At 34.4% G+C, this 21,295-nt stretch overlaps 6 protein-coding genes and 1 long non-coding RNA gene across 17 annotated transcripts; 3 read left to right on the forward strand and 4 right to left on the reverse strand.

Annotated features, from left to right (window-relative positions):
- Positions 1-931: 931 nt before the first annotated feature.
- LOC106650676 lies at positions 932-2,008 on the reverse strand. Its single transcript, XM_023462519.1, has 2 exons — positions 1,927-2,008; positions 932-1,828 (listed from the first exon to the last, which is right to left on the reverse strand). The coding sequence occupies exons 1-2, from the start codon at positions 1,949-1,951 to the stop codon at positions 948-950; spliced, it is 906 nt and encodes a 301-aa protein (XP_023318287.1). The 5' UTR covers positions 1,952-2,008; the 3' UTR covers positions 932-947.
- A 3,319-nt stretch (positions 2,009-5,327) lies between these two features.
- LOC106651206 lies at positions 5,328-6,431 on the reverse strand. Its single transcript, XR_001339344.2, has 3 exons — positions 6,188-6,431; positions 5,651-6,071; positions 5,328-5,401 (listed from the first exon to the last, which is right to left on the reverse strand). It is a non-coding gene; the product is annotated as an uncharacterized LOC106651206 (long non-coding RNA).
- Positions 6,432-6,513: 82 nt separating this feature from the next.
- Positions 6,514-10,291, forward strand: LOC106651183 (putative helicase MOV-10). 6 transcript variants are annotated; one of them, XM_014369587.1, is made up of 7 exons: positions 6,514-6,549; positions 6,814-6,916; positions 7,003-7,456; positions 7,521-7,691; positions 7,778-8,191; positions 8,257-9,416; positions 9,586-10,291. In XM_014369587.1, coding segments are annotated over exons 2-7 (2,283 nt in total). In that variant the 5' UTR covers positions 6,514-6,549; positions 6,814-6,915; the 3' UTR covers positions 9,669-10,291. The 6 variants fall into 6 exon arrangements, with proteins under 6 accessions (XP_014225073.1, XP_014225074.1, XP_023318325.1 ...); XM_014369588.2 differs by lacking the exon at positions 6,514-6,549 and adding an exon at positions 6,551-6,580; XM_023462557.1 differs by lacking the exon at positions 6,514-6,549 and adding an exon at positions 6,679-6,697.
- A 1,368-nt stretch (positions 10,292-11,659) lies between these two features.
- Positions 11,660-15,585, forward strand: LOC106651192 (putative helicase mov-10-B.1). Of its 5 annotated transcripts, none has more exons than XM_014369605.2 (11): positions 11,660-11,734; positions 12,374-12,450; positions 12,530-12,994; positions 13,063-13,227; positions 13,291-13,444; positions 13,531-13,670; positions 13,749-13,871; positions 13,951-14,165; positions 14,255-14,534; positions 14,665-15,206; positions 15,283-15,585. In XM_014369605.2, the coding sequence occupies exons 2-11, from the start codon at positions 12,380-12,382 to the stop codon at positions 15,471-15,473; spliced, it is 2,346 nt and encodes a 781-aa protein (XP_014225091.1). In that variant the 5' UTR covers positions 11,660-11,734; positions 12,374-12,379; the 3' UTR covers positions 15,474-15,585. The 5 variants fall into 5 exon arrangements, with proteins under 5 accessions (XP_014225091.1, XP_014225088.1, XP_014225089.1 ...); XM_014369602.2 differs by lacking the exon at positions 11,660-11,734 and adding an exon at positions 11,898-11,993; XM_014369603.2 differs by lacking the exon at positions 11,660-11,734 and adding an exon at positions 12,001-12,138.
- A 303-nt stretch (positions 15,586-15,888) lies between these two features.
- On the reverse strand, positions 15,889-17,579 carry LOC106651169 (phosphatidylinositol glycan anchor biosynthesis class U protein). Its single transcript, XM_014369559.2, has 4 exons — positions 17,340-17,579; positions 17,076-17,278; positions 16,270-16,993; positions 15,889-16,201 (listed from the first exon to the last, which is right to left on the reverse strand). Exons 1-4 carry the CDS (start codon positions 17,506-17,508, stop codon positions 15,948-15,950), a joined length of 1,350 nt encoding a protein of 449 aa, XP_014225045.1. The 5' UTR covers positions 17,509-17,579; the 3' UTR covers positions 15,889-15,947.
- A 144-nt stretch (positions 17,580-17,723) lies between these two features.
- Positions 17,724-18,313, forward strand: LOC106651171. Of its 2 annotated transcripts, none has more exons than XM_014369562.2 (3): positions 17,724-17,811; positions 17,958-18,107; positions 18,179-18,313. In XM_014369562.2, the coding sequence occupies exons 2-3, from the start codon at positions 17,987-17,989 to the stop codon at positions 18,226-18,228; spliced, it is 171 nt and encodes a 56-aa protein (XP_014225048.1). In that variant the 5' UTR covers positions 17,724-17,811; positions 17,958-17,986; the 3' UTR covers positions 18,229-18,313. The 2 variants fall into 2 exon arrangements, with proteins under 2 accessions (XP_014225048.1, XP_014225049.1); XM_014369563.2 differs by having other exon boundaries at positions 17,760-17,811; positions 17,924-18,107.
- Positions 18,314-18,317: 4 nt separating this feature from the next.
- LOC106651170 (WD repeat domain phosphoinositide-interacting protein 4-like) lies at positions 18,318-20,489 on the reverse strand. The gene is made up of 7 exons (XM_014369561.2): positions 19,948-20,489; positions 19,504-19,771; positions 19,194-19,434; positions 18,971-19,119; positions 18,798-18,899; positions 18,608-18,726; positions 18,318-18,532 (listed from the first exon to the last, which is right to left on the reverse strand). Exons 1-7 carry the CDS (start codon positions 19,994-19,996, stop codon positions 18,420-18,422), a joined length of 1,041 nt encoding a protein of 346 aa, XP_014225047.1. The 5' UTR covers positions 19,997-20,489; the 3' UTR covers positions 18,318-18,419.
- Positions 20,490-21,295: the final 806 nt, after the last annotated feature.

The following is a 21,295-nucleotide window of genomic DNA, read 5'->3' on the forward strand; positions in this document are numbered from 1 at the left end:
AATACTCTTGTCAAATTCTAAATTTTTGGTATACATCATACCGTACTCAACCCCAACGACAGCTGAAATCAGTAGTCCCAAAATCTGAGCATAATCCCTAATTTTATATGATTTTTTGAAATTAAAAGATTTGATTTTTTCTAATATTAACAATTTCTTTTTCTCCGTTAACTCAATAGTGTAACGACTTGTATCTATTACACAACCTAAAAATTTACATCGACGCGATGGTATGATGCAGCTTTTTTCAAATTTGACAATGAATCCTAAAAATTGTAACACGTTTATTGTGTACCTAATATTTTCTAAGCACTCATTATAAGAGCTTCCATATAACAGAGCATCATCAAGGTATACATTGGAACGATAGCCTTTAGAACGCAAAAAAGAAAAAACTGTTCTCATAATTTTTGTAAATATAAGTGGACTCAGACACAAACCAAAAGGCAACGATGAAAACTGATACAAGACCCCATTAAAAATAAATCTAACATATTTTCTGCTCTTACGTGATAATCGTACAAGAAAGAAAGCGTTTTCCAAGTCAATAGTGCCTAAAAAATCGTTACGATTAAGAATGCTGCAAGCTGAACGCATATCTTCCATTTTGAAGTGATTAGGAACTATAAACTTATTAAGTTCAACTAAATTAAGTATAAATCTATTGGAACCATCAGGCTTTTTCCTTAAAAAATATGTTGAAATAAATTCATTTGGTTCATGTTCGCATTTTTCTACAGCTCCAATATTAATTAAATTTTGCACAGACTCGGAAATTGCTTTTTGTTCTTCTTGTGTACGTATCGGCTCTTTACGTACGTGAGTTTGAACAACTTTTTGTTCAAAAGTTATTTTATAACCCTTTATACAATTAAGAATAAATTTATCTTTAGTTATAAGATGCCAACGTTTTAAAAACAATGACAAACGACCTGCAGTATATTTACTCAACGCTTGCGATTTTGACCCTGACTGCGATTCTGATTGTACGTATTTTGAAAATTCGGCTTCGAATTCTTTGAATTGTAAACATTCTTCTTGAAAGGAGCACTTTTGTAAAATTTTTGGCCCACCTGACTTACGAAATTCGGTTTTGTCAGGGGCCGATTGGAGTTTAAATACCTGTTATTTTCTTTTTTGTATGAGATCTCCTCAAGAATCAGAGTTTGCTTTCCGTCACTACTTAATTTTTTAACATTCGCCATCATATCATGTCCAAAAACAAATTCATCAGTCTTCAAATCATTAACGATTGGTCTAATATTCTTTTTAAGTAGAGGAAAAATGCAAGATTTACGCCCGATCAATTGACCATGATGCAAAAGAGAAATAATCTTCCCTGCATCAAATAGTTTTTCAATTAAAAACTCACGATTCAAAACATTGTCTTTGCCCAGCAATGATGATGCTGCAAAGCCAATCGCAGTCAAGGCAGAACCAGCAAGCTTTTGAGTTTTCACAAAATATGCATCTCGCTTTTTTACTTTATCAGACAGCATATGAATAAGCTCTGGATTCATTTTTTGCGCATTAAACTGCTCAATGGGTTCATAAGCTTTAATGAGCTTATCAGTTGCTTCGCTATTGAGACCATTGTATAGACAATCCTTCCATCTAACAACAAGATGAGCATGTACCGGACTTTTCTGCTTCGTAGGTAGAGTTGGATCATCACCCAAAACACGTTTTGCTACTTCGTCAATCTCTATAACTTCAATGTCGTTGTCAGCCACAGAAGATGAAGGTAATTCCGACTTCTTCTCCAATGATGCAGGATTTGATAACGACTTTGACGTAGCAGCATTAGTTGGATCGCTTACTTGCACACCTGTGTGTATAATTAATCACACAATAAATTTACTCTGCTCTCGTCTTGCATCAAGTACAAGCTCGACAGGTTATGTTTTGATACAATATATATCTCACCTCCTGTGTGAGCTTCATTGTTCATTATATCAGAGTTAGCATTAAATTGATCAACATCATTCGTTCCTATAGCCGCAACATGTAAAGGCGTCCTTGGAGGAGTATGTCTCGACTCAGAACTCGAAGAACGTGAACGTCTGAGGCGGCTATTCTCGCTACTCTCGTCTTCTTCTCGGATACGATCTTGTCGATGCTCACCTTCTCCACGCCTAGAACGAAAACTTACGCTTCGAGAACGAGTGCGATAGCGTGTTCTACGAGAACTTGATCTCCGTGAACTCCGATGACGACTACGACGATGTCTATCGTAGCTTCTACTGCGCCTATCGTAATAATCATAACGGCTGTCGCGACTGCGACGTCCGCGATGGCTGATACTTCTTGAACTCGCCCGGCTCGAACTCCTATAAATGCGACTCCTACTCCTTGATCTGCTTCGCACACGACCCTCACGGTGCCTCATTATGATATAAATTTAATGAAAAAATTTTCTCGAACTTAGGAAAAATTTATGTCTCCTAACCAATGTGTTCTGTTCGACACGAAAAAACAATATGACGAATACAGGAGGAACAGTGAGAAGTAAGCTGTAAGGTGATCGTTTTTTGTCTCTGAATATTCGTGGTTCTGATCGTTCGAATTAACGATCTACATTAATTACTCAAGCAAGGAGTAAGTATAATATGTGGTTAAAATTTCAAGACCCTTTATCGATAGTCATTTTTTTGAGGGAACTACTTAAAATAACATTTTATCATGCGTAAGCCGAAAGTATAAAGAATGATTATAAACGAAATATTGAATTGTGAAGTGTTTTTAGTGACGAAGAGAAAAAACTGCTGCCAAGTCATTGGCAAAGTGCTTCCGCATTTTTTAAAATTATATTATAAAAAATATTAACCTAAAACTTAATAGTAATAAATTTTTAAATCTACACAAAACTTGAAAAAAAATGAAAGGATTTGGTTATTAAAGGGAGAATTTTCGTATTTCATTTATAAGTTCAAATTCCGTTTTCATTAATGCATACTGTCACGTGGGACGACAAGGTCCCCACCTGTGACGAGGTGCATTAATGGGAGTAATGAGCACGGCTCATTAGTAGTAGTTTTACGCTGAAGCGCAACGCATCGCCGGACTTTGGCTCCTCTCCTATCGGCATCTCAAGCCTAATTCATTGTCTTTAAGCTTATTTACTTCCTTCCACCCACGTAACACCCCGGGCGCCGCGCACTTGTGTGTGTGTGCACACGGATAAAAGCAACGAACGTTGGTGTGCGAGTTGCGACCGCACACGTACATTGCGGCGCGCACTTGTGTGCGTGCGCACACGCATGGAGCAGCTCACGCTTGTATGGAGAATGACTCGCGCTTGCGGCCACGCATCAAAATCGCGATGCTTCTGTCATAAAGCATGCGATTTAATGATCGGCCCGGGCAATAAGTAAATCCCGGATGCCGGCGAAATTCGTGTCGCGATGTACGCCGATGCTCGGGCAAGCGGGCTAAGTAATTAGGAAAACGACCCGAGCATCCGCTAAAATATTTGTTTATAATCCCCGCAAAAACGACTGGATGCGAAAATGCGCAGACTGCAAGCTCGGGAGGACACATATGTAAGTCAACGACGATCTCCGCCCGAACAAAGGGGATGCCGAGAAACAGCCAGTATATATACCGGGACGTGAGGGAGTCCGGAGCTTTTTCCTTTCACGGTTCAGTCACGGCGCGTTCACTCAAAGCTCGTGCGCTCAAGCTCGATCATCCGGGGCTCAGTTTCATTCACGGCTTCTTCTTTTCACGGTTCAGTCACGGTGCGTTCACTCAAAGCTCGTGCACTAACAGCTCGTTCATCCGAGGCTCGTCCATTCGCGATTCATCCTCTGCCCAGTCTGTGGCTCGGCTTCGATCAGATCAAATCAGTCACGACAGTGCGAGTCAGTTATTCAAAAAGTGCGCGAGCTCGTTCAGCTACAACCACCGACGTCACCCAGCACGCCGACGCCGTGCCGCCCTCGTCGGCGCCCGGCCGCATCACCCTCGTCGACGCCGCACCAGCCGAGATATGTTAAACTATTTTATGCAAAAAATCATCGGGTACTAGATGATCCTTTTCAGGAGTTCGGATACTATGCATGAGGTTTGCTTTATCTTAACAATCAAAAACCTTGATGATATTTTCTAAGTAAAATAACTATAGTTTTTGATATTTGTTATTTCATTAATGAAACGTATTATAAATCACGAGCATCAAAGTGCTTTTATTTTATCACGTATAATTTTTACATTTAATTTTTGAAAATACTATCATGAAAAATCATTTAATAAAAAAAATTAATGAGATAAATTTTTAAACGAACCTACTTTGCAATTGTTATGTACATACAATTTGTATGTACAAGTCTTGAGAACAAAATACGCACTAGTTTTGTCTAACAAAATTTCGTCTCACTAGTTATACAGTACCTAAATTTTATACGTGAATGAAAAAATGTTCCTTTACTATAGTGCCATTGTGGATTAAAATATTGGCAATAAAATGTAATAAACTTTATTTCATCAATATACGATACACGTTAATTATGTTACATGCCATGTCCGGGTGTATTGCGGAAAAACGCTCATAGGACCGACATAGTCAAATTTCTATTTTTCAGGCTTTCCCAGCAACAGAGGCAAGTCTTGCTAAGGAGAATAAAAAGAAATCTGATCGATATCTACCAGAGAAAGATGAAGCTCTGAAAATTTAATCGATGCTATTGTTTATAAAAAAATTTAGCTGCAAGCGCGATTTTAATTAGTTCAATATTGGCTTGTGATGGCGCACCAAATATTACAGAAAATCATTTATGCGGCAGCTGAATTTCGATGCAACGTTGATTATAGCTAGCAAGGACTACCAGACCACGGAGTTTATTGCAACAAATTCAAGATATATGCTGAATATGGAGTAAATAGTTTTTTTATACAATAAAAATTATGTTTATATTTGTATATTTGTATATAATTATGTTTGTATTTACATTTTTATATTTATCGATTCCGCGTTACGTAACAGAAAAATTAAAATCAATTTTTCTGGGTGGCTCATTTTCAAGGTTGTTTGATGGTCAGATTCGAAAAAAGTAGTAAAAAAAGTCTCATACCATGATTTTTGTGCCCATAAAAGGAGCAACAGCTAGGATACCTACTGTCATTTATTGGCCCTGCAGCTACCCCCATTTATAGGCACAGCATATCTACTCTCATTCTAGGGATAGATGATTTTGTATAAGTTGTAAGGTTCTTTTATTTCCTTTTTCTCTTAGAGAATATATTAGTAATAAGTTAGAACCTGAAAAGTGAGAGGAGCATGAAATAATAAGACGGCGAATTTATAGTAACTATCTATTTTATTGAAATGGGAGTGAAATTTGTATCTTCATGGAAATTAAATTAATAAGCTTCTGTCGCAGTGGTTCTTGGCGCATGCCTGCTGCAACAAATAGAAAAGAATATCGCGCACACGCGTAGGATTAAATTATATTACTGAGCGAATGAATGAGTTTATGGGGCGCGATTCACGAAGCCAACACACACGTCAATCGAGAAAACCTGCACTTTATAACCGTATATCATACGTCCGACCGCACTGGCACGGTATACCATTCGACGCACGCTGGGTCGGTGGTTCCAAATGGAATTAAACCTGCCTCGTCGCGTTCGGGACGTATGTGTTACTTACAAGTAAGCCTTTTCGGCTCGCGAGTCCGGGTCCATCTGACTGTTGATCTGTTGCTGTTGATCTGTTGCTGGGGTCCAACTGACTCTTGCTCATCTCTGCTGCGTCTCCTCGCGCGCATGTCGTTGTCTCCTTTCGCGCATCCTCTTGCGCTGTTGATGAGGGGCCAAGTCTTCTCGTCGCGTGACGCGCTGATTTCGCGCTCGTGAACCAACGCGTGAAATTACGATCGTTGCAAAGTTATCTAACAATTTTTTCAGATTTTTTTCCACTTTTTCTCGCTTTGACCTTCAAATGAACTTGGAAATGAGCCAACTCATAAAAAGCGATATCGAATTCGGATTCAGCGACCCCAAGAACTCGATACCTAGCTCCTCTAATGGTCCGATCTTTGGAACTGGAATTTCCAATTTTTTTTGTGTACCTGTGTAATTTATTTAGTTCATCACTGAATTTCACATTCATTAACAGTATGGCGATGTATAGACACTTTGAAAAATTGACTTTTGACATAATAAACATGATAGAATTTACTGGTACCTTGATGCATATGAACTTATGTAGTATACGTTTTCTTTCAACATTTACTTGTAATTTTGGGAATGAATTTGAAATTACGTAGCTCAGTATAAAGTTCTTAAAACTTATAATTTTTTAATGTTTTATTATTTGAAATTAGGAAAAATCTCAACAATGAATTATTGAAGCAGTTTACAATGAATTTAAATGATAGAAAATGTCTGAATCAATGAAAAACTATTGTTATTAATAATTGAAAGAGATTGTGCTGCCGATTTATCGAAATCAGTTATGTTTGTTTACCTTAAAACGAACCTAATGATGGAAATATCAGTGATCGTAACACACGTCAACATGTACACACTGCTTAATTAACGTTATAAGTACGGAAAGATTAATTCATAATTACAATTAGTGAGAGACGTTTTCTTTTGAATCTTTTTTTCAAGTGACTTGAAAAAAAATTCAAGAAAAAATAGTATATGGGTTTAAAAAAATTTTTAGCACGAGAAATTATAATTTGACAAAAACGTATTTACATATAAAATGTATTTATTTATAATTTATATCTTTAACATTATTTTGTGAAAATCAATTTTTTTATACTTATAATGAATACAGTACAAAAGTTAAACTTTTTTGAGCAGTAAAAGTCTTGAAATCTACGTATGAATTCTGAAAAATTTGAATCCATCTACTAGAATCCAGATTGCAAAGGAAGTGAAAATATCGAAGTGTTCTCATTTAAAAGTTGGTGTAAAATATTCAAACGTAAAATAATGCCCTTCATGTCTGTTGTAAAGCGATTTTTTAATATTCAAATAACTTTGAACCAGTGTCGGGGCAAAAAGCATTCAGTTTACCAGAGTACTGGATACCGTCCGATTTAAAGTCAATTCTCACGGCCAACTTACAGCTGTATCCAGGAATAACAGAGCGCGGGGAGCAGTATCAAAGTATACTGTCAATATTGACGAAAATAAAATCATTGAGTTTGTCAAAAAGCCATTACCAACAATTTCTCAAGCTAGCACTGTATTTGGAAGAATACGAATACGTGAAAAGTATGAAAAAGTATAGTCTGCATAATCAATCTATCGTGAGATCGAGAACGAATTCTAAAGAATACACTTTAGTGATTGAAAATTTGCAACAGGATAAAGATCATCCTGTACACAAATCAATTAATCTAATAGAGGTTTTTAACAGTAAGGATTTCACGAAGAAGAAATTCGTGCTGAAAATAAAGAGCGTGAAAGATGATAGACTAACTATTCTTGGCTATCCAGAGTAAGTGTATCAAGCTAGTATAGAATCGATGCGAAAGTAATACTTTGAAATTTTTTATTTGCAGATTTTGCGATAGCTATCAGCACTCGAATCGATACAACATTCGTTTCAAACCCAATACCTATACGTTCAGGTGTAGTCATTACGCAATTTCTCTGATTAATCCCATTCAACTGTCGAACGTTTTGTTTCCCATCAAAAGAGATACAGCGAGGAATTGCGAGCAGCTCAAGGCGTGAGTCGAAAAAGCCGTAAGGAATCGGCTGTAGCGAGTAAATGGCTCTTGGTATCAGGCATTAATCGGTGAATTTTCGATGTCAGGGATAGGTGGTTCAACGAAGCGGCTCGGAGCAATCGGGAGCAACGAGACGCGGTGAATCACATCTTGGATAAATCGGCCTACCCAGCGGCGTACCTGATCTATGGTCCGCCAGGTACAGGCAAAACCCTGACACTGGTCGAGGCCATCAGCCAGATCTGCCACAAGAGCCAAGAAAACGTGCTGATCTGCGCCCCGTCGAATGCGGCCGGCGACGTGATCGCCAAGCGACTACTCGACTACATTCCCGCGGCGTGGATCGACCGGATCTACAGCAAGTCGAGGCCCAGCTGCCTCATCGACGAGTCCATGAAAAAGTGCTCGAATTGCGACAAGCGCGGCCACGTGACGTCCATCGACAAGCGAGCTCTAGTCAAGAAGAGGATCGTCGTTACGACGCTCTGCACCAGTGTAAAGTGCGTATGATTCGCTAATTAATGCACGATATATGCTGTTAAGCACGTTGTCAATATTGCTGCAGATTACTGCTGATGAACTTGAACGCGCAGTACGGCTACGTGTTCATAGACGAGGCCGGCCAAGCGACCGAGACCGAGTGCATGATCGCCTTGAACGTGGCGAATTTGCACTCGAACGGCAAGTGCCAGATCGTGCTGTCGGGCGACCCGCGCCAGCTCGGGCCCAGCATCCGCTCCAAGTACGCCCAGCCGATTCTCGGCCGGTCCATGATGGACCGCCTCATGAGTATGGAGCCGTACGCGAAGCAGCAGCAGCAGCAGCAGCAGCAGCTCCATGACACCTACGACCCCCGCTACATCACCAAGCTCGTGCGCAACTACCGCAGCCACCCGGACATCATCAAGATACCGAACGAGCTCTACTACGACAACGAGCTCGTCGCTTGCGGCGATTACGGCGCCATCGAGGCCGACTCGATATTCCCCCAAGATTTCCCCATAGCCTTCCACGCGGTCTTGGGTAGGGAGCAGACGGAGCCCAACTCGACCAGCCCCTACAACGACCGGGAGATCGAGTGCGTCGTCCGATGCGCCAGCAGCATGATCGGCAAGCGAATCGGCTCCAAACTCATCGCCGCCGCGGATATCGGAGTCATTACGCCTTTCTCCGCGCAGAGTAACCGAATTCAAACGGCATTGAAGCAAAGTCCCGACTTGGCCGACCTCGCCGTCGGTACCGTCGAGATATTTCAAGGCCAAGAGAAGGACGTCGTTATCATATCGACTGTGCGCAGTCGTGTATTTCACGCGACCGATGGCGACCACATTGGTTTTCTCTCCAACCCGCGGCGCTTCAATGTAGCCATTACACGCGCAAAAAGTGCCCTCGTTGTTATCGGCAATCCCGCAGTTTTGGCTGTTCATCCTGATTGGCGCCGCTTCATCCTTTACGTCGACGAAAATCGTGGCCTTTGCGGTGAAACCTCTGATTATTCTTCAACGAAAAACCACCTCGACAACCAAAAGCCTGTTGACCAAAATAACAACGACGACGACAAACGTAGCGATTTTCCAAACAAGCATAACTTTGACGATACCAAGAACGTTACAATTGCCCATGCAAAGGATCAAAATAACAATGTCTTGATCAATGAAAAACCTGAAACGACTCAAGTTCTTTCGAGCGATTTGTTCGACGAAAATCTCGATATCGTCAAAATTCGTAAGTGTTTAAATGCCTAACGCACAAATATATATCTATTGCTTTAAAAAAATGCATGACTTCTCCATGATCATGCACCATTTTTTTATGAATATAACATACGTCTGTTACGATGAAATTCATCAAATTACGTACAATTTTTCATAATCTTTTTCAATATCTTTTACAGACGACGGAATTGTACGGTCGACCAGAAACAAATATCTCTTCAACGGAAAGTATTATACAGAACGACAGTGTTGCATTTTGTGAGCTTTTCAGCGAATTGTGAATCAAAATTTTATGAATGAACAGACATTAATGATTACCTGTATGCACAACTTTTTTCTAATCGTGTGTATGCCATTCCATTAATCTGCATCGTTACTTTCACAAAAACGAACCAGTGACGTTTTTATAGAAATTCTTCATTCGAAAACGTTCATGAAAGATCTGCAGAATGTAGAAATCATCGATTTATCATGTACGTCTTTTAAATAATTTTTAACAGTTGACAACTGAGAGTTAACTTATGTCATTTCATATACGTAGCTCATTGTTTATGCTGATGCAATAATGAATTATTTTTGGCATATTTTTTTAAATAGATTCAATGTCTTCGTCCTAGTTCTGAAAAAAATTTCCTTGTTAAACATTGGGTTTTTTGAAGACTTAGGGATAGAATACTTGGTCTTGCTTTAGATGTCTAAGCAATTAGATAAAAATGTATGTGAAGAATTCACGATTGTTACATCGATTTTAGCAGAATAATGAGTTATTTCTTTAAAATACTTATATGGCGATTTATAAGTGATGTTTCAGATATTCGATCCGTTAAGATACTATATTTTCCAGTGTATCGTGTTTTATAGAAAATAAAAATAATTAACAAAGCATGTCCAAGTTATTTAAAATATTAAAACCAAAACATTGAGTTGAAGAATTTAATTGAGCCTCCATATCTCAGTACATCGAATTTGATTAGTCGAATATTTTACGTTGGTTGCATATTAATTTCTACACAATCGAGTATAAGAATTTGATATGAATATTTACGTGCATAAGTATATATACGGGCTGACTTTCATTCTAAGTATTAAGACTTGTATCAAGTTACAAAAGTGTTATATTATACGTTTTAAATATTCTTTATATCCATTTAAGTATCAATGATTTACTCGAGGCTTCAAAGTTTAATCAGACTCTGCAGATCGATTATCGTCCCAGTGATCTGTTATCAATTATTGTGTTTAAATCTCCTGGAATAAGAATTATTCAAGGTGCACCACAAACTGACATATGTAGTTCAAAATATCTTCGGGTCTTGTGAAAAAAACAGCTAATAAACCTATTTGTAAAATGACGCGAAGAAAAATCCACGTCTTTGAAACACCATGATATTTTCAATGTGATTCGTTAAATCGTGATTCGATGAGATGAGTTTTTCTCTTCACGTCGTTTCGTTGAGGTGAGCCTTTTTTCAATGCATTTCAATGTGATGTATTATTTTTCATAAGCGCCGGCGATAAATTTTCCTGGACCTTTCCATAGTTTTTCTTTGAATGCAATAATTTTATTAATAAAATAATTAAGTTTAAAGCATGATTTATTCATATTTAAAAGTTACTTTTCATAATGTCTTGTGATATTATGAATGAAATTTGCAGCCTCGATGATTATTAGGTAAAAAGTAATTTTAATTTTTTTACCTAATATTTAAACCTGAATTTGATCAAAAAACGATTTTTGCAAAATGTGTGGGTTATACTTGCTGCCCATCATGGTATTTGAAAACAAATTATTATTAAATTAACCATCAACTGAATAAGTATCATTTATTTCCTTAATTACAATACGCTTACATAAATTCACACAGTTTACGACCACAATGAACTAATATATATCATTGTTTTATAAAATGTATAGATTATTCATTTGAGGATGTTGTAGTTGATGGTCAACTTCTCAGGTTTTAAAAAAATCATAAAAAAAAAAAAATTATAAATCATAAAATTTAAATTTCAAGAAAATAGCCATAATATATAAAAATGAGAGAGAAATTTACGTAAGGTAAACGTCGTCCCTCACTGAACTCTGCGGTTGATTACTATCCCATTATATACGGAATAAGTCAATTGATTAGAGGCTCAAAAAGTGTTTCATTACGATATCGAGATTGGGAATCCCTCGGCAAGCCGCAGGCACTCACGAGTAAGCTTAGTCAGCGCTTCGCCAATGCTAGCTGACTCAGTATTCTTTACTGCGCTAACCCGTACGTATATGGTTGACAGAACAAGTCTCTTGTATGAGGATTGCTTTTCAATTTCTTTCTCGACAATGTAAGCAACTGCTCCATTTACATGTTCACGTTTAATAACTTTGGTAAACAATTTGAGTGTGCTTGAGGGGAGTCAATTGCATTATTACTTATATCAACATTTCCTGCTGCCTCGAATTTTGGATCAGAGAAACTTTTCGCGCGCGGGTATCGTGATGGTGAAAAGCAGCTGTTGGTAATACATGCAGGTTTAGTCTGCTATAATAACAATACATCGAAAACGATTATTAGTGCTTAGCTTATATAGTCATGCTCATAAGGTATTAACAATTGTCAAAAATAACGCGTGGATTGACCTATAAAAAGTTTGGCCTGTACTTTTAATAGTAGTACTGTGGCCAATTGTGAATTGGATGCAGATAACGAGAGCATTATATTTCGTTAAATGTACCTAACGCTTGATGAGTAATACGTTTTCCGTTTTTACGCATCTATTTTCAATCATTAATTGTGAAAAATTACTCACTTTTACTGTACATTTTACTGTACACTTATGTTTCTCTCACACATCATGAAATATATATAAAACACATTTTATAATTATAATAACTTCATAGTTATCGTGTTCATAAAGTACTTCTTTTTACTTAACGACTGAACACCAATATTTTAATACAACTGTTCTATTTATATTTTTTAGTAAAAAATGGCTAGCAATCATTTCAATTTTTTGCTTAATGGCAATCATAGAAGGAATAGTACCTGCAATCCATCTGAGTGAGTTTCTTTCATCAACTGAAATTCTTATAATAAATTTATTGATATTTAGAGTTTTTATATATTTTATTATTTTTAGAAACAAAAGATCAAACTTTAAACCTTCAGCAGCACCAAATGTTTGTTTACCTGACTATGAAATTCCCAAAGATTTGAGAGCAGTTTATATGGCAGATGGAAAACCTCTTGTTCAAATTACTCCTCAAGGTTTAGCATATATGAAACTAATTCAAAAATTAAAAAATCATGCCAACTTAAAAGTTGATGAAAAAAGTATATTAAAAATTATGAAAGTTTTATTATATATTGAGGAAATTCAGCAAGAAATAGAAATGAAACAATATGATAGAAAAAATATACCTCTGGAAATGTTCCATCAACACAATGATATTTATTACAGAATTTATATAAGTGATTTAGCAGAAGAAAGACCTTCTGTAAGACCAGGTGATTTTGTCACTATTTGTAATGAGAAGAAAAACAATTTTAAATTTTGTGTGTTATACGTAAGAAGTGATCATATTGTTATCAGAGATAATAAGGGGTAAACAAATTATGATGGAATTTCTCAGATGTCAGAAATGAACAATTTTTAAAATGATATTTTTTTAGTTTTTTTCAAGTTTATAAAAAAGAAGAAAAGTACACTGTCAAGTTTCATTATTTCAACTATACGGATCGATGTTGTCATTACGCTTTGTTATTAACTGAATCATTTGGATTGACTTCGATTTTGTTTCCTGTGAAAAGAAGTATAATTTCTAAACAGAATAACATGTAAGTTTCAACGTTTTTATTTTTACTAAAGAATAAAATATAATGAAAAAAACATTTTTATAGTGAATTTTGCTTCAATGAAAATATATTAAATAATCCGGAGCAGAAGCAAGCAATTTTGAATATTTGTGAAAAATCTTGTGCGCCAGCTCCCTATATTTTATGGGGACCTCCAGGAACTGGCAAGACTTCAACTTTGGTTGAAGCCATTTGTCAGGTAAATAATAATAATATCCTTGAAAAATTATTTGTTCAAATAGTTTAATATTAACTAAGTTTTCATAACTTTTTATTTGGTTAAAGATATGCATGTATAAAGAAGATAAAATTCTTGTTTGCACTCCATCCAACACTGCTGCAGATGTAATTACAAAAAGGATATTAGAATATATACCAACATTAGATAAAGACATTTATAGAATGTATAGTTTTTCAAAGGAGGGGTAATGAAACTAAGAAACTTGAATCAAAAACATATTTACTTACACAATATGAATAATAATTGATTGTACTGTTTGAAGGTCACCAATTGATGATACAATCATGGAGTGCTCAAACTCTGTGGATGGAACTATACTCATGTTACCGAAGAAAACAGTTCTTGAGAAAAGAATAGTCATTTGTACTTTATGTGCAGCTACTAGGTTTGATATTTAGATCAATAATATATTTATGACGATGGAAAAACATTTTAAATCGTTCTAATAATAAAACGTTTTCCAGATTAATATTTTTAGGATTGAAGGAAAAACATTTTAGTTATATTTTCATAGACGAGGCAGGACAAGCAACTGAACCTGAAACTTTACAGCCAATTAATTTGGCAGGTAGTATGAAAGAAGGAAGATTTGGCACATTCCATAGTCAGTTAATACTGGCTGGAGATCCCAAACAATTAGGTCCTGGAATAAGGTCAAAGTTAGCTGCACCTATACTTGGTTAGAATATAATACAATTATTTTATAATGTTCAACATATTCTAAGTTATATTCTTTATTTTAATACAAACTGTGTTCCTATTTTTTAGGAAAATCTATGATGGAGAGGCTTATGGAATCTGAACCGTATAAGAAAAATGAACATAATCAATATAATCCTCGCTACATTAGTAAATTAATACACAATTATAGAAGCCACCCTGCTATTATCGAAGTGTCTAACAAATTGTTTTATGATAATGAATTGAAGGCTCATGCTGATGCTGAAATAAAAATTACTGGAAGACTTAAGAATTTAGTATCTCCAAATTTTCCACTTTTATTTTGTGGTATAGATGGAAAGGAAATAAGAGATAATAAAACTCCCAGGTAAATTAAATGTATTGGCATTAAAAATAAAAGTGAATGAAGAATAATAGCTAAAATAACTCTGCGTTTTTAATGTCATCATCTAAAGATTATCAATGATTAAAACAATAATTCAATATTTATTTTTTAGTCTCTATAATAAACCTGAAATTAAGGCAGTAATTGATTATGTAAAGATTGTTATGGAACAATCATTTCAAAATAAGAAAATGACTGAAGCTGATATTGGAATTGTTACTCCTTTTACTGCCCAGCGTATGATGATAAACCAAGCTTTAAGCTCCTGTGGTTTCAATAAAATTAATGTAGGGACTGTTGAGTTGTTTCAAGGTGAAGAAAGAAATGTTATAATTGTTTCAACTGTAAGAAGCCAATCGTTTTTTCATGACAATAAGCACCATCTTGGATTCTTGTCACATCCAAAAAGATTCAATGTGGCAATTACAAGAGCTAAGTGTCTTTTAATAGTTATTGGAAATCCTAATGTTTTGCAAATGGACGAATATTGGTATCATTTTATTGATTATTGTATGACCAATGGTGCATATGTTGGGATTCCATTTTTCAAAAAAAGAGAAAGCCTCACTCAAAAATTAAGGGATTTAAATATTAACAAAACAGAAGAAAATGTGCAATCAATATTGAATGATGATTTAGCAATTATTAATTTAGGTAATAATATCTAGAACATAGTATAACATTTTAGTTTTTTGCATTTTGATTTACACATTTTTTATGACTTTTGCAGATGATGGCATTATAGAAGATTCAAAGCCCACTGCAAACTTGCAGAGACAAAATAATTACCCTAGTACTAGTTACTCTCAAAGTAATTTAAAACCTCAGAGCATTCTTGCAGATTATATTGTTCCCAAGATAAATGAAACACAAAAGAAGTCTAAAAATGCCAAAAAAAAGACAAAAAAGACAATAAAATAAACTGAGATCGATCTATCTGTATAAAAATCTTTTAAGCCTGAAGTATTTTAAACTTCTATGACTCTAAAAAGTGAATTCCTTAATTCAAAAATTATTGTGATACTAAATATTTAATATTTTAGTATATACTATGATTAAGTATTAAAAAAAACTGTTATTCAGAATAAATATTTTATTGTTGAATGTTTTAATGATGATAATTTATATAAAAAATGTTGTTTAATTTAAACATTAAAGTTTTTACTGCTCATTCTTAGTTATAAGAGTATCTTATTTTCAAATCTATTGAAATTAAGTAAAAATATTATAGTTACAAGTTACATACATTTATTAGGAAACTTTTCCGTAGGTATGTCTGTTTTATTTTGAAAAGCTATACAAAAAATGGCAAAGGAAGAAATGATTTGTCATAATGTTTTAGTATAAAATTTATTTACTTTGAAGAAATTTCCAATAATTATCATTAACATAATTTCACTCAAGTAAAAGTTTTGCTTTACTACCATTCACTTGATTAGGTACTCCATGTCGAAGAGCAAATTCACGTTTTACATTTGCAAATAAAATATCTGTTAGCAAAAAAATTTGTGCTATTGCAAATGCCAATGTCACCCCAAAGTAGAAATTTGCGTTTGCTGATCTAGAATATATCCACTGATGCCAGACAGTTGGTGCAAATACAGTACAAAATAATATAAAGCATCCAACTATAAAACCTTGCTGCATATCTAAAAATCAAAATACCATTTTTAAAGTCTTAATATAATTAAAATTTATCAAATAATAAGTTACTTACGTCTGAATAAGTGTCTCCACAATGGTAGAAGACTAAGATAAAACCCAACATCTCCGATGCATGGATAGGATTTGAAAATAGCATCAATTGCTAAATATGAAAAAGCTAATAGCATAGGATCTTTGCGCAGTCTTAAAGCTAAGGGAACTATAAATAACAAGCCAACATTTATTTGAAAAGATGCAATGAATAGAGAACGGAAATGCTCAAACATTTCAGTAAAAAAGTACCAGTAAAGGCCAATATTGGGTCTTAAATCAGGTACAAATAAAATAAAACCAAGTGTACTTTTTACAAAAGAAAAACTTCCCATAATATAGTATGAAATCGTAAACAAGGTTATAACGAATGTAAAGAAGATGCCTAATATTTTTACTACTTCTTGATGTGTCTCATTTACTTTGGAATTTTTGATGGTATAAATTACTGCAGGAACAATTAAGCATACAGGATATAGACCTTGCAGTGTGAGTAGTGCAATATTAAAACAAAACAGCCATACAGATCGTTTGATCATGGACAGCAATGTTACTGATATGAGAAAGTTTGTGAAAACAGTAGTTGTTAATCCAATACAATTTATAACAACATAAGGATTGAATAAATAAGCAGCAGACACATAAAAAATTGAAGAACTGCTTGGACTCGTTATTGAAGAACTTTTTTCCTCGCTATTTTGAGATTTAGAATTTCGACAAGCTTTTTCTTCCTTATCTCGAGCAATCTGAAAAGAAAGAAAATGTTCATTAAGAAAACAATGAACAAATAGTTTTCTATTCTAAGAAATGTATAAAAAACTTTCATACTGATTCTTTAATATAATAACTGGCAGTAATACCCAAAAACAAGGCAGTTGTTAGATCAGTCATAATGAAAAGTATCCATAATGCATATCTAGAAAAATGTTTTTGAATAAAACCAAATACTATTAGGCCTAAAGGAGTTTCATGAAACAAATCTCCACTATAAGGATCAACACCAATGCTGTAAAGATGTACACCTTCTGTAACTACAAAAGGAAGAATTTATATTAGACAAAAATAAAATTACTGCATTAATATTAAGCTTACCTCGTTTCCAAGAATTCAAGGCTGTTGACACCTCAACTCTATCTGCTATAACACTCTGATAGTCTGAGTTCATTAGCAGCAATCTCAATACACCGGCGAGAGCAAAATAAACCACTTGATTGTTCATTGCAACTTGGAGAAGGAAATTCGTACTCGAACTGCTTTTCATTGAAATTTTGAAATAAATAATTAATTTTAAGTGTAAAAAATTCCAAATTCTCCTTTTTTAGTATTATTGTTATGACATTTTGTAAAATGTTCAAACACCGGATCACTGTATGTTGCTTTGACAGTCTGTCATTTACTATGTATACATTTGAACAACCAAACCAACTGAACTCAATAGTGGTTATGTTTACTGCGCAGAATTTCTTTCAAGAAAACGAATTTAGCAAGTGCCCACGTTTGTAGTCTGCTAGGAACTTGCTTTCATGAAACATGTAATAACATTGCGCTTCATGGCATGAAATTGGTACAAGAGCTAGACCATCTTATATGAAATTGATTAAAAAAATCTGCATATGCAGTTGTAGTTTATTCAATTGCTTTTGAAAATATTTCCTCAATTTTGACTGATTGTGTAGGTTCAATTGTGTTAAAGCCTTCGATAAATTTCAGAAATTGATAAACGATCTGCGCTAATATAAATGGCTAGAGCACGACTAAAGGGTTGGAGATTCGGAGCTCTTTTTGCTGGTATGATTGCTGCAGTTGGTGGAACTTTATATTTTACAGCTATTCAACCTATGCTAAATCCAGAACCTTATAGTAAATATAATTTTACTTGACTGTTAAAGTATATTTCTTTAAAAATGTTTATACTTGTTTTCAATTTTTAGAACAAATGAGAGAACAGGTGGTTCCAAAATTACCAAAAAGGACAACATAAAATTGAAGTAGACGATGAAGAATGATCAAAATAATAGATTTTTAAATTATTTTTATAAATTTTTATTGCATAATGCAAAATTGTATTGCAAGTAAAAAACAAAATAAATAGTTGTAATTTAATTAAACTGTACATTATTATACAATATGTACAGTATAGTGCATTGTTTGCCTTATATAAAAAACATACATTTAAAATTCATTATCATCATCACACACATCTAAAAAAACATCAAATGCTTCACGATTGCAGTTCCCATCTCCTGTGAAAACATATTTGTGAAATGTTCCATCCATACAAACAGCTAGACAAATAAGCAAACAATTTATTAATTTATAATTTTTGCTAACGGAAAATTATCAATAAAAACTTAACTTACCTATGACTGAACTCTTACTTCCAAAAGCACAAACACAAGCACATTCTGGAGGTACTGTAAAAGTTGCAAGAGCCCACTGACTTTCCATGTAATTGCCCAAAAAGCCCATGTGTGAAAAGCTTGAAAAATGTATAATCGTTCGAGATTATATTTAATACACAAATTTTATAAAATCAATACAGTAACTTACGTTGATCTTCTATTTAGGCGTGTATCTTTCAGAGCAAAAATATGAACAGTTCCTTTATCACTTGATACACATAAGAATTCTGAGTCTCGACTAAAAGTTATACTAAAAACAAATAATCTTTCCTAGCATTATGTTAAATTATATGAGTGTTAGTCGTATTTTAAATGCCTTACCAATACAAGGTAGCAGGATCTGCACCTCTACGAAGCTCAACTAATAATTGTCTGCGAATGCTATCCCAAACTCTGATAAGTGTACCTTGTTCAGATGCTGTTGCTAATTTTGTCCCATTATCATTTACAGCTAAACATGCTAAAGTTCCCTGCAAACATTAAATGTTTAACAATTAACATGGTCATTTTCACAACATGAATAATATTGTTAAAAATGTATTACCTGATGAGCTGCCAAAGTAGCTGGAGCACTAGATGTACCAGCTTCTGTTGCTCCTAAATCAACTAGTTGCACACTGCCAGGTTTATGACCAGGATAAGCAAGCAATTGCTTATGTGCTGTAGCAAGGGTTGCAACTTCTACAAGTCCTTTCGGATTATCTCTAGTTTCTAATGTTACCAATCTACGTGTTGGTAGAGGGAATGAAAAAACATGAATTTCTTTTTGAAGAGCAACTATTAATCTGTGGAATTATAAAATTTTAAATAATGAACACTATTATTATTTACAATGAACAGTATAACGAATTTACTTGTCTTTTCGCAGCCTTAGAGCTTTTATAGGACTTGTGAAAGTAATTTCCATTACAAATTTTTTTGTTAAATCATCATAAATTAGCACCGTATTATCTGCAAATTTTGGCCTTGTACCACCACCAACAATTGCTATTATATTACTCCTCCATAACATTTCCCCTATGGCAATACTGCCCATCAGGTCATTCTCAAAATGAGCTTTTTCAACTAAAGGCTCTACATTATAAATTCTAAGACCTGATTCCATACAACATGTAAAACATCCTGTAAAAATACATAATCATCCAACAACTTTCATAATGAAACTTTAATCAGTTTTTTTTAATAATTAGTGATTAAGGAAAAAGCAGTACATTTGAAATTTTGTTTTCTATTCAATCAGAAATGGTCGTTTGAGAAAAAAAATGCGCAAAAAATCAAACAATAGTCTTATTAATCACCTTGATCCTGATTGAAACGCAGACTGAGAATGCCTCTTTTTCCAGACATAGTTGGAGGCTCAAAGGAAGAATCGATCGGGTTGCTTTAATGTTTACCGAATTATCGTAGAATGCATTGGCCAGTAGGAAAAAACCTGCGTCACATTTTACTGCGTCAGTATGAGCGAGTATCGTTTTGTAGGCTGTTTATGGCGAAGTCAACTCTGACAGCTGCAGTACATGAAACGTGCGAGTTGGATAAATTTGCTCTAAACGAGTGTCTTTGTCTGCTACGAGGTGTAGGTAACAACACAAGTGCGATGCATGCCTACGTAGTTCTGTTACTTGGGAAATGCATACAGCCGTCGATGCTCGGCTAAGTCGTTGAGACAGCGAAGTCAGCTTTTGCAATGAGAGTATGGAGTGTCGACAGTTCTGTCAAGGCAGACTACAGACCGTTCGGGGAGGGAGGTCAAAACAAACTCGTGCGCGTTCATAATCGACCGCTGCGCAGATGCAATAGTGCACAGATCTAAGTTAGTAGATAGATATACTAGATAGTATGTAGGTGTCAGTGATAACTGATAAAAGAAAATAAACACATTTAAGATTGAGATAAGAATCAAAATATCAAAATAAAACGATTAGTTTATGTCAATTTTGTTTACGTGATTTGGTCAGGAAAATAAACGAGCAAGTGTTACAATAGTAACATTGCAAACTCACAGGACAGACTATTGCGCGTATTTTGTAAATTGTTATATTAGACGTATAATTTTCATTCAATTATTATTATTCAAATTTATTTTTATATAACCAAAATCCAATTTGCGTATAAATTTTATAAAATTTCAAAAACTTTTATAACTTTAAACAAAAACTTGCATTTTGGATTTATATAAGAGTTTTTTTAAACTTTAATGAACTTTTATTCAAGTCTGAAAAAAAACCTTTTGCATAAAGTTATAACAATTTTTAAAAGTTCATAAATTTTTGTAAAGATAATAAAACACTCTGAGAGAAACGTCATTTTCAAAAAGGATGAAGTAGCTTCTTTAAGCGTGATATTTTAGATTACAAATAGTACAAAAATTGAATCTCAATAAAAAGTTAATACATACATATCGCATTATAATTAAAATACAGATGATTTTGAATGAGTGATGATTGAATCATAAATGATTTAATGATTCAAGTGTAACTAATTTTCATTGCGAATTCCCACTTCCGAATATAACTTGACTACTTTGGAAATATTCAACGTAAATTCCTAAAAAGAGAAAAAATCCAAAAATACTTTTTATTTGTTGAAAATTTTGTTCACAATAAAAAATTGTTATTGCGAAAAATTAATCCTTTTTAAATAAAA

Source organism: Trichogramma pretiosum, unplaced genomic scaffold (assembly GCF_000599845.2).
Source record: "Trichogramma pretiosum strain Unisexual culture from Peru unplaced genomic scaffold, Tpre_2.0 scaffold8, whole genome shotgun sequence".
Classification (NCBI taxonomy): domain Eukaryota; kingdom Metazoa; phylum Arthropoda; class Insecta; order Hymenoptera; family Trichogrammatidae; genus Trichogramma; species Trichogramma pretiosum.

Coding starts and splice junctions, on each gene's coding strand:
- LOC106651183 (XM_014369587.1), top strand. Junction 8,192..8,256: donor ACGCTCTGCACCAGTGTAAA/GTGCGTATGATT, acceptor ATATTGCTGCAG/ATTACTGCTGATGAACTTGA. Junction 9,417..9,585: donor TCTCGATATCGTCAAAATTC/GTAAGTGTTTAA, acceptor TATCTTTTACAG/ACGACGGAATTGTACGGTCG.
- LOC106651170 (XM_014369561.2), bottom strand. CDS start 19,996: ATGTCTGGAAAAAGAGGCATTCTCAGTCTGCGTTTCAATCAGGATCAA. Junction 19,435..19,503: donor CTAAGGCTGCGAAAAGACAA/GTAAATTCGTTA, acceptor ATAATTCCACAG/ATTAATAGTTGCTCTTCAAA. Junction 19,120..19,193: donor CTACTTTGGCAGCTCATCAG/GTAATACATTTT, acceptor TAATGTTTGCAG/GGAACTTTAGCATGTTTAGC.
- LOC106651192 (XM_014369605.2), top strand. CDS start 12,380: ATGGCTAGCAATCATTTCAATTTTTTGCTTAATGGCAATCATAGAAGG. Junction 12,451..12,529: donor AGTACCTGCAATCCATCTGA/GTGAGTTTCTTT, acceptor TATTATTTTTAG/AAACAAAAGATCAAACTTTA. Junction 13,445..13,530: donor TGGTTGAAGCCATTTGTCAG/GTAAATAATAAT, acceptor ATTTGGTTAAAG/ATATGCATGTATAAAGAAGA.
- LOC106650676 (XM_023462519.1), bottom strand. CDS start 1,951: ATGAACAATGAAGCTCACACAGGAG. Junction 1,829..1,926: donor CAATGAAGCTCACACAGGAG/GTGAGATATATA, acceptor TTATACACACAG/GTGTGCAAGTAAGCGATCCA.
- LOC106651169 (XM_014369559.2), bottom strand. CDS start 17,508: ATGAAAAGCAGTTCGAGTACGAATTTCCTTCTCCAAGTTGCAATGAAC. Junction 16,994..17,075: donor GTTATTATATTAAAGAATCA/GTATGAAAGTTT, acceptor CTTTCTTTTCAG/ATTGCTCGAGATAAGGAAGA. Junction 16,202..16,269: donor GTGGAGACACTTATTCAGAC/GTAAGTAACTTA, acceptor TTTGATTTTTAG/ATATGCAGCAAGGTTTTATA.
- LOC106651171 (XM_014369562.2), top strand. CDS start 17,987: ATGGCTAGAGCACGACTAAAGGGTTGGAGATTCGGAGCTCTTTTTGCT. Junction 18,108..18,178: donor GCTAAATCCAGAACCTTATA/GTAAATATAATT, acceptor TTCAATTTTTAG/AACAAATGAGAGAACAGGTG.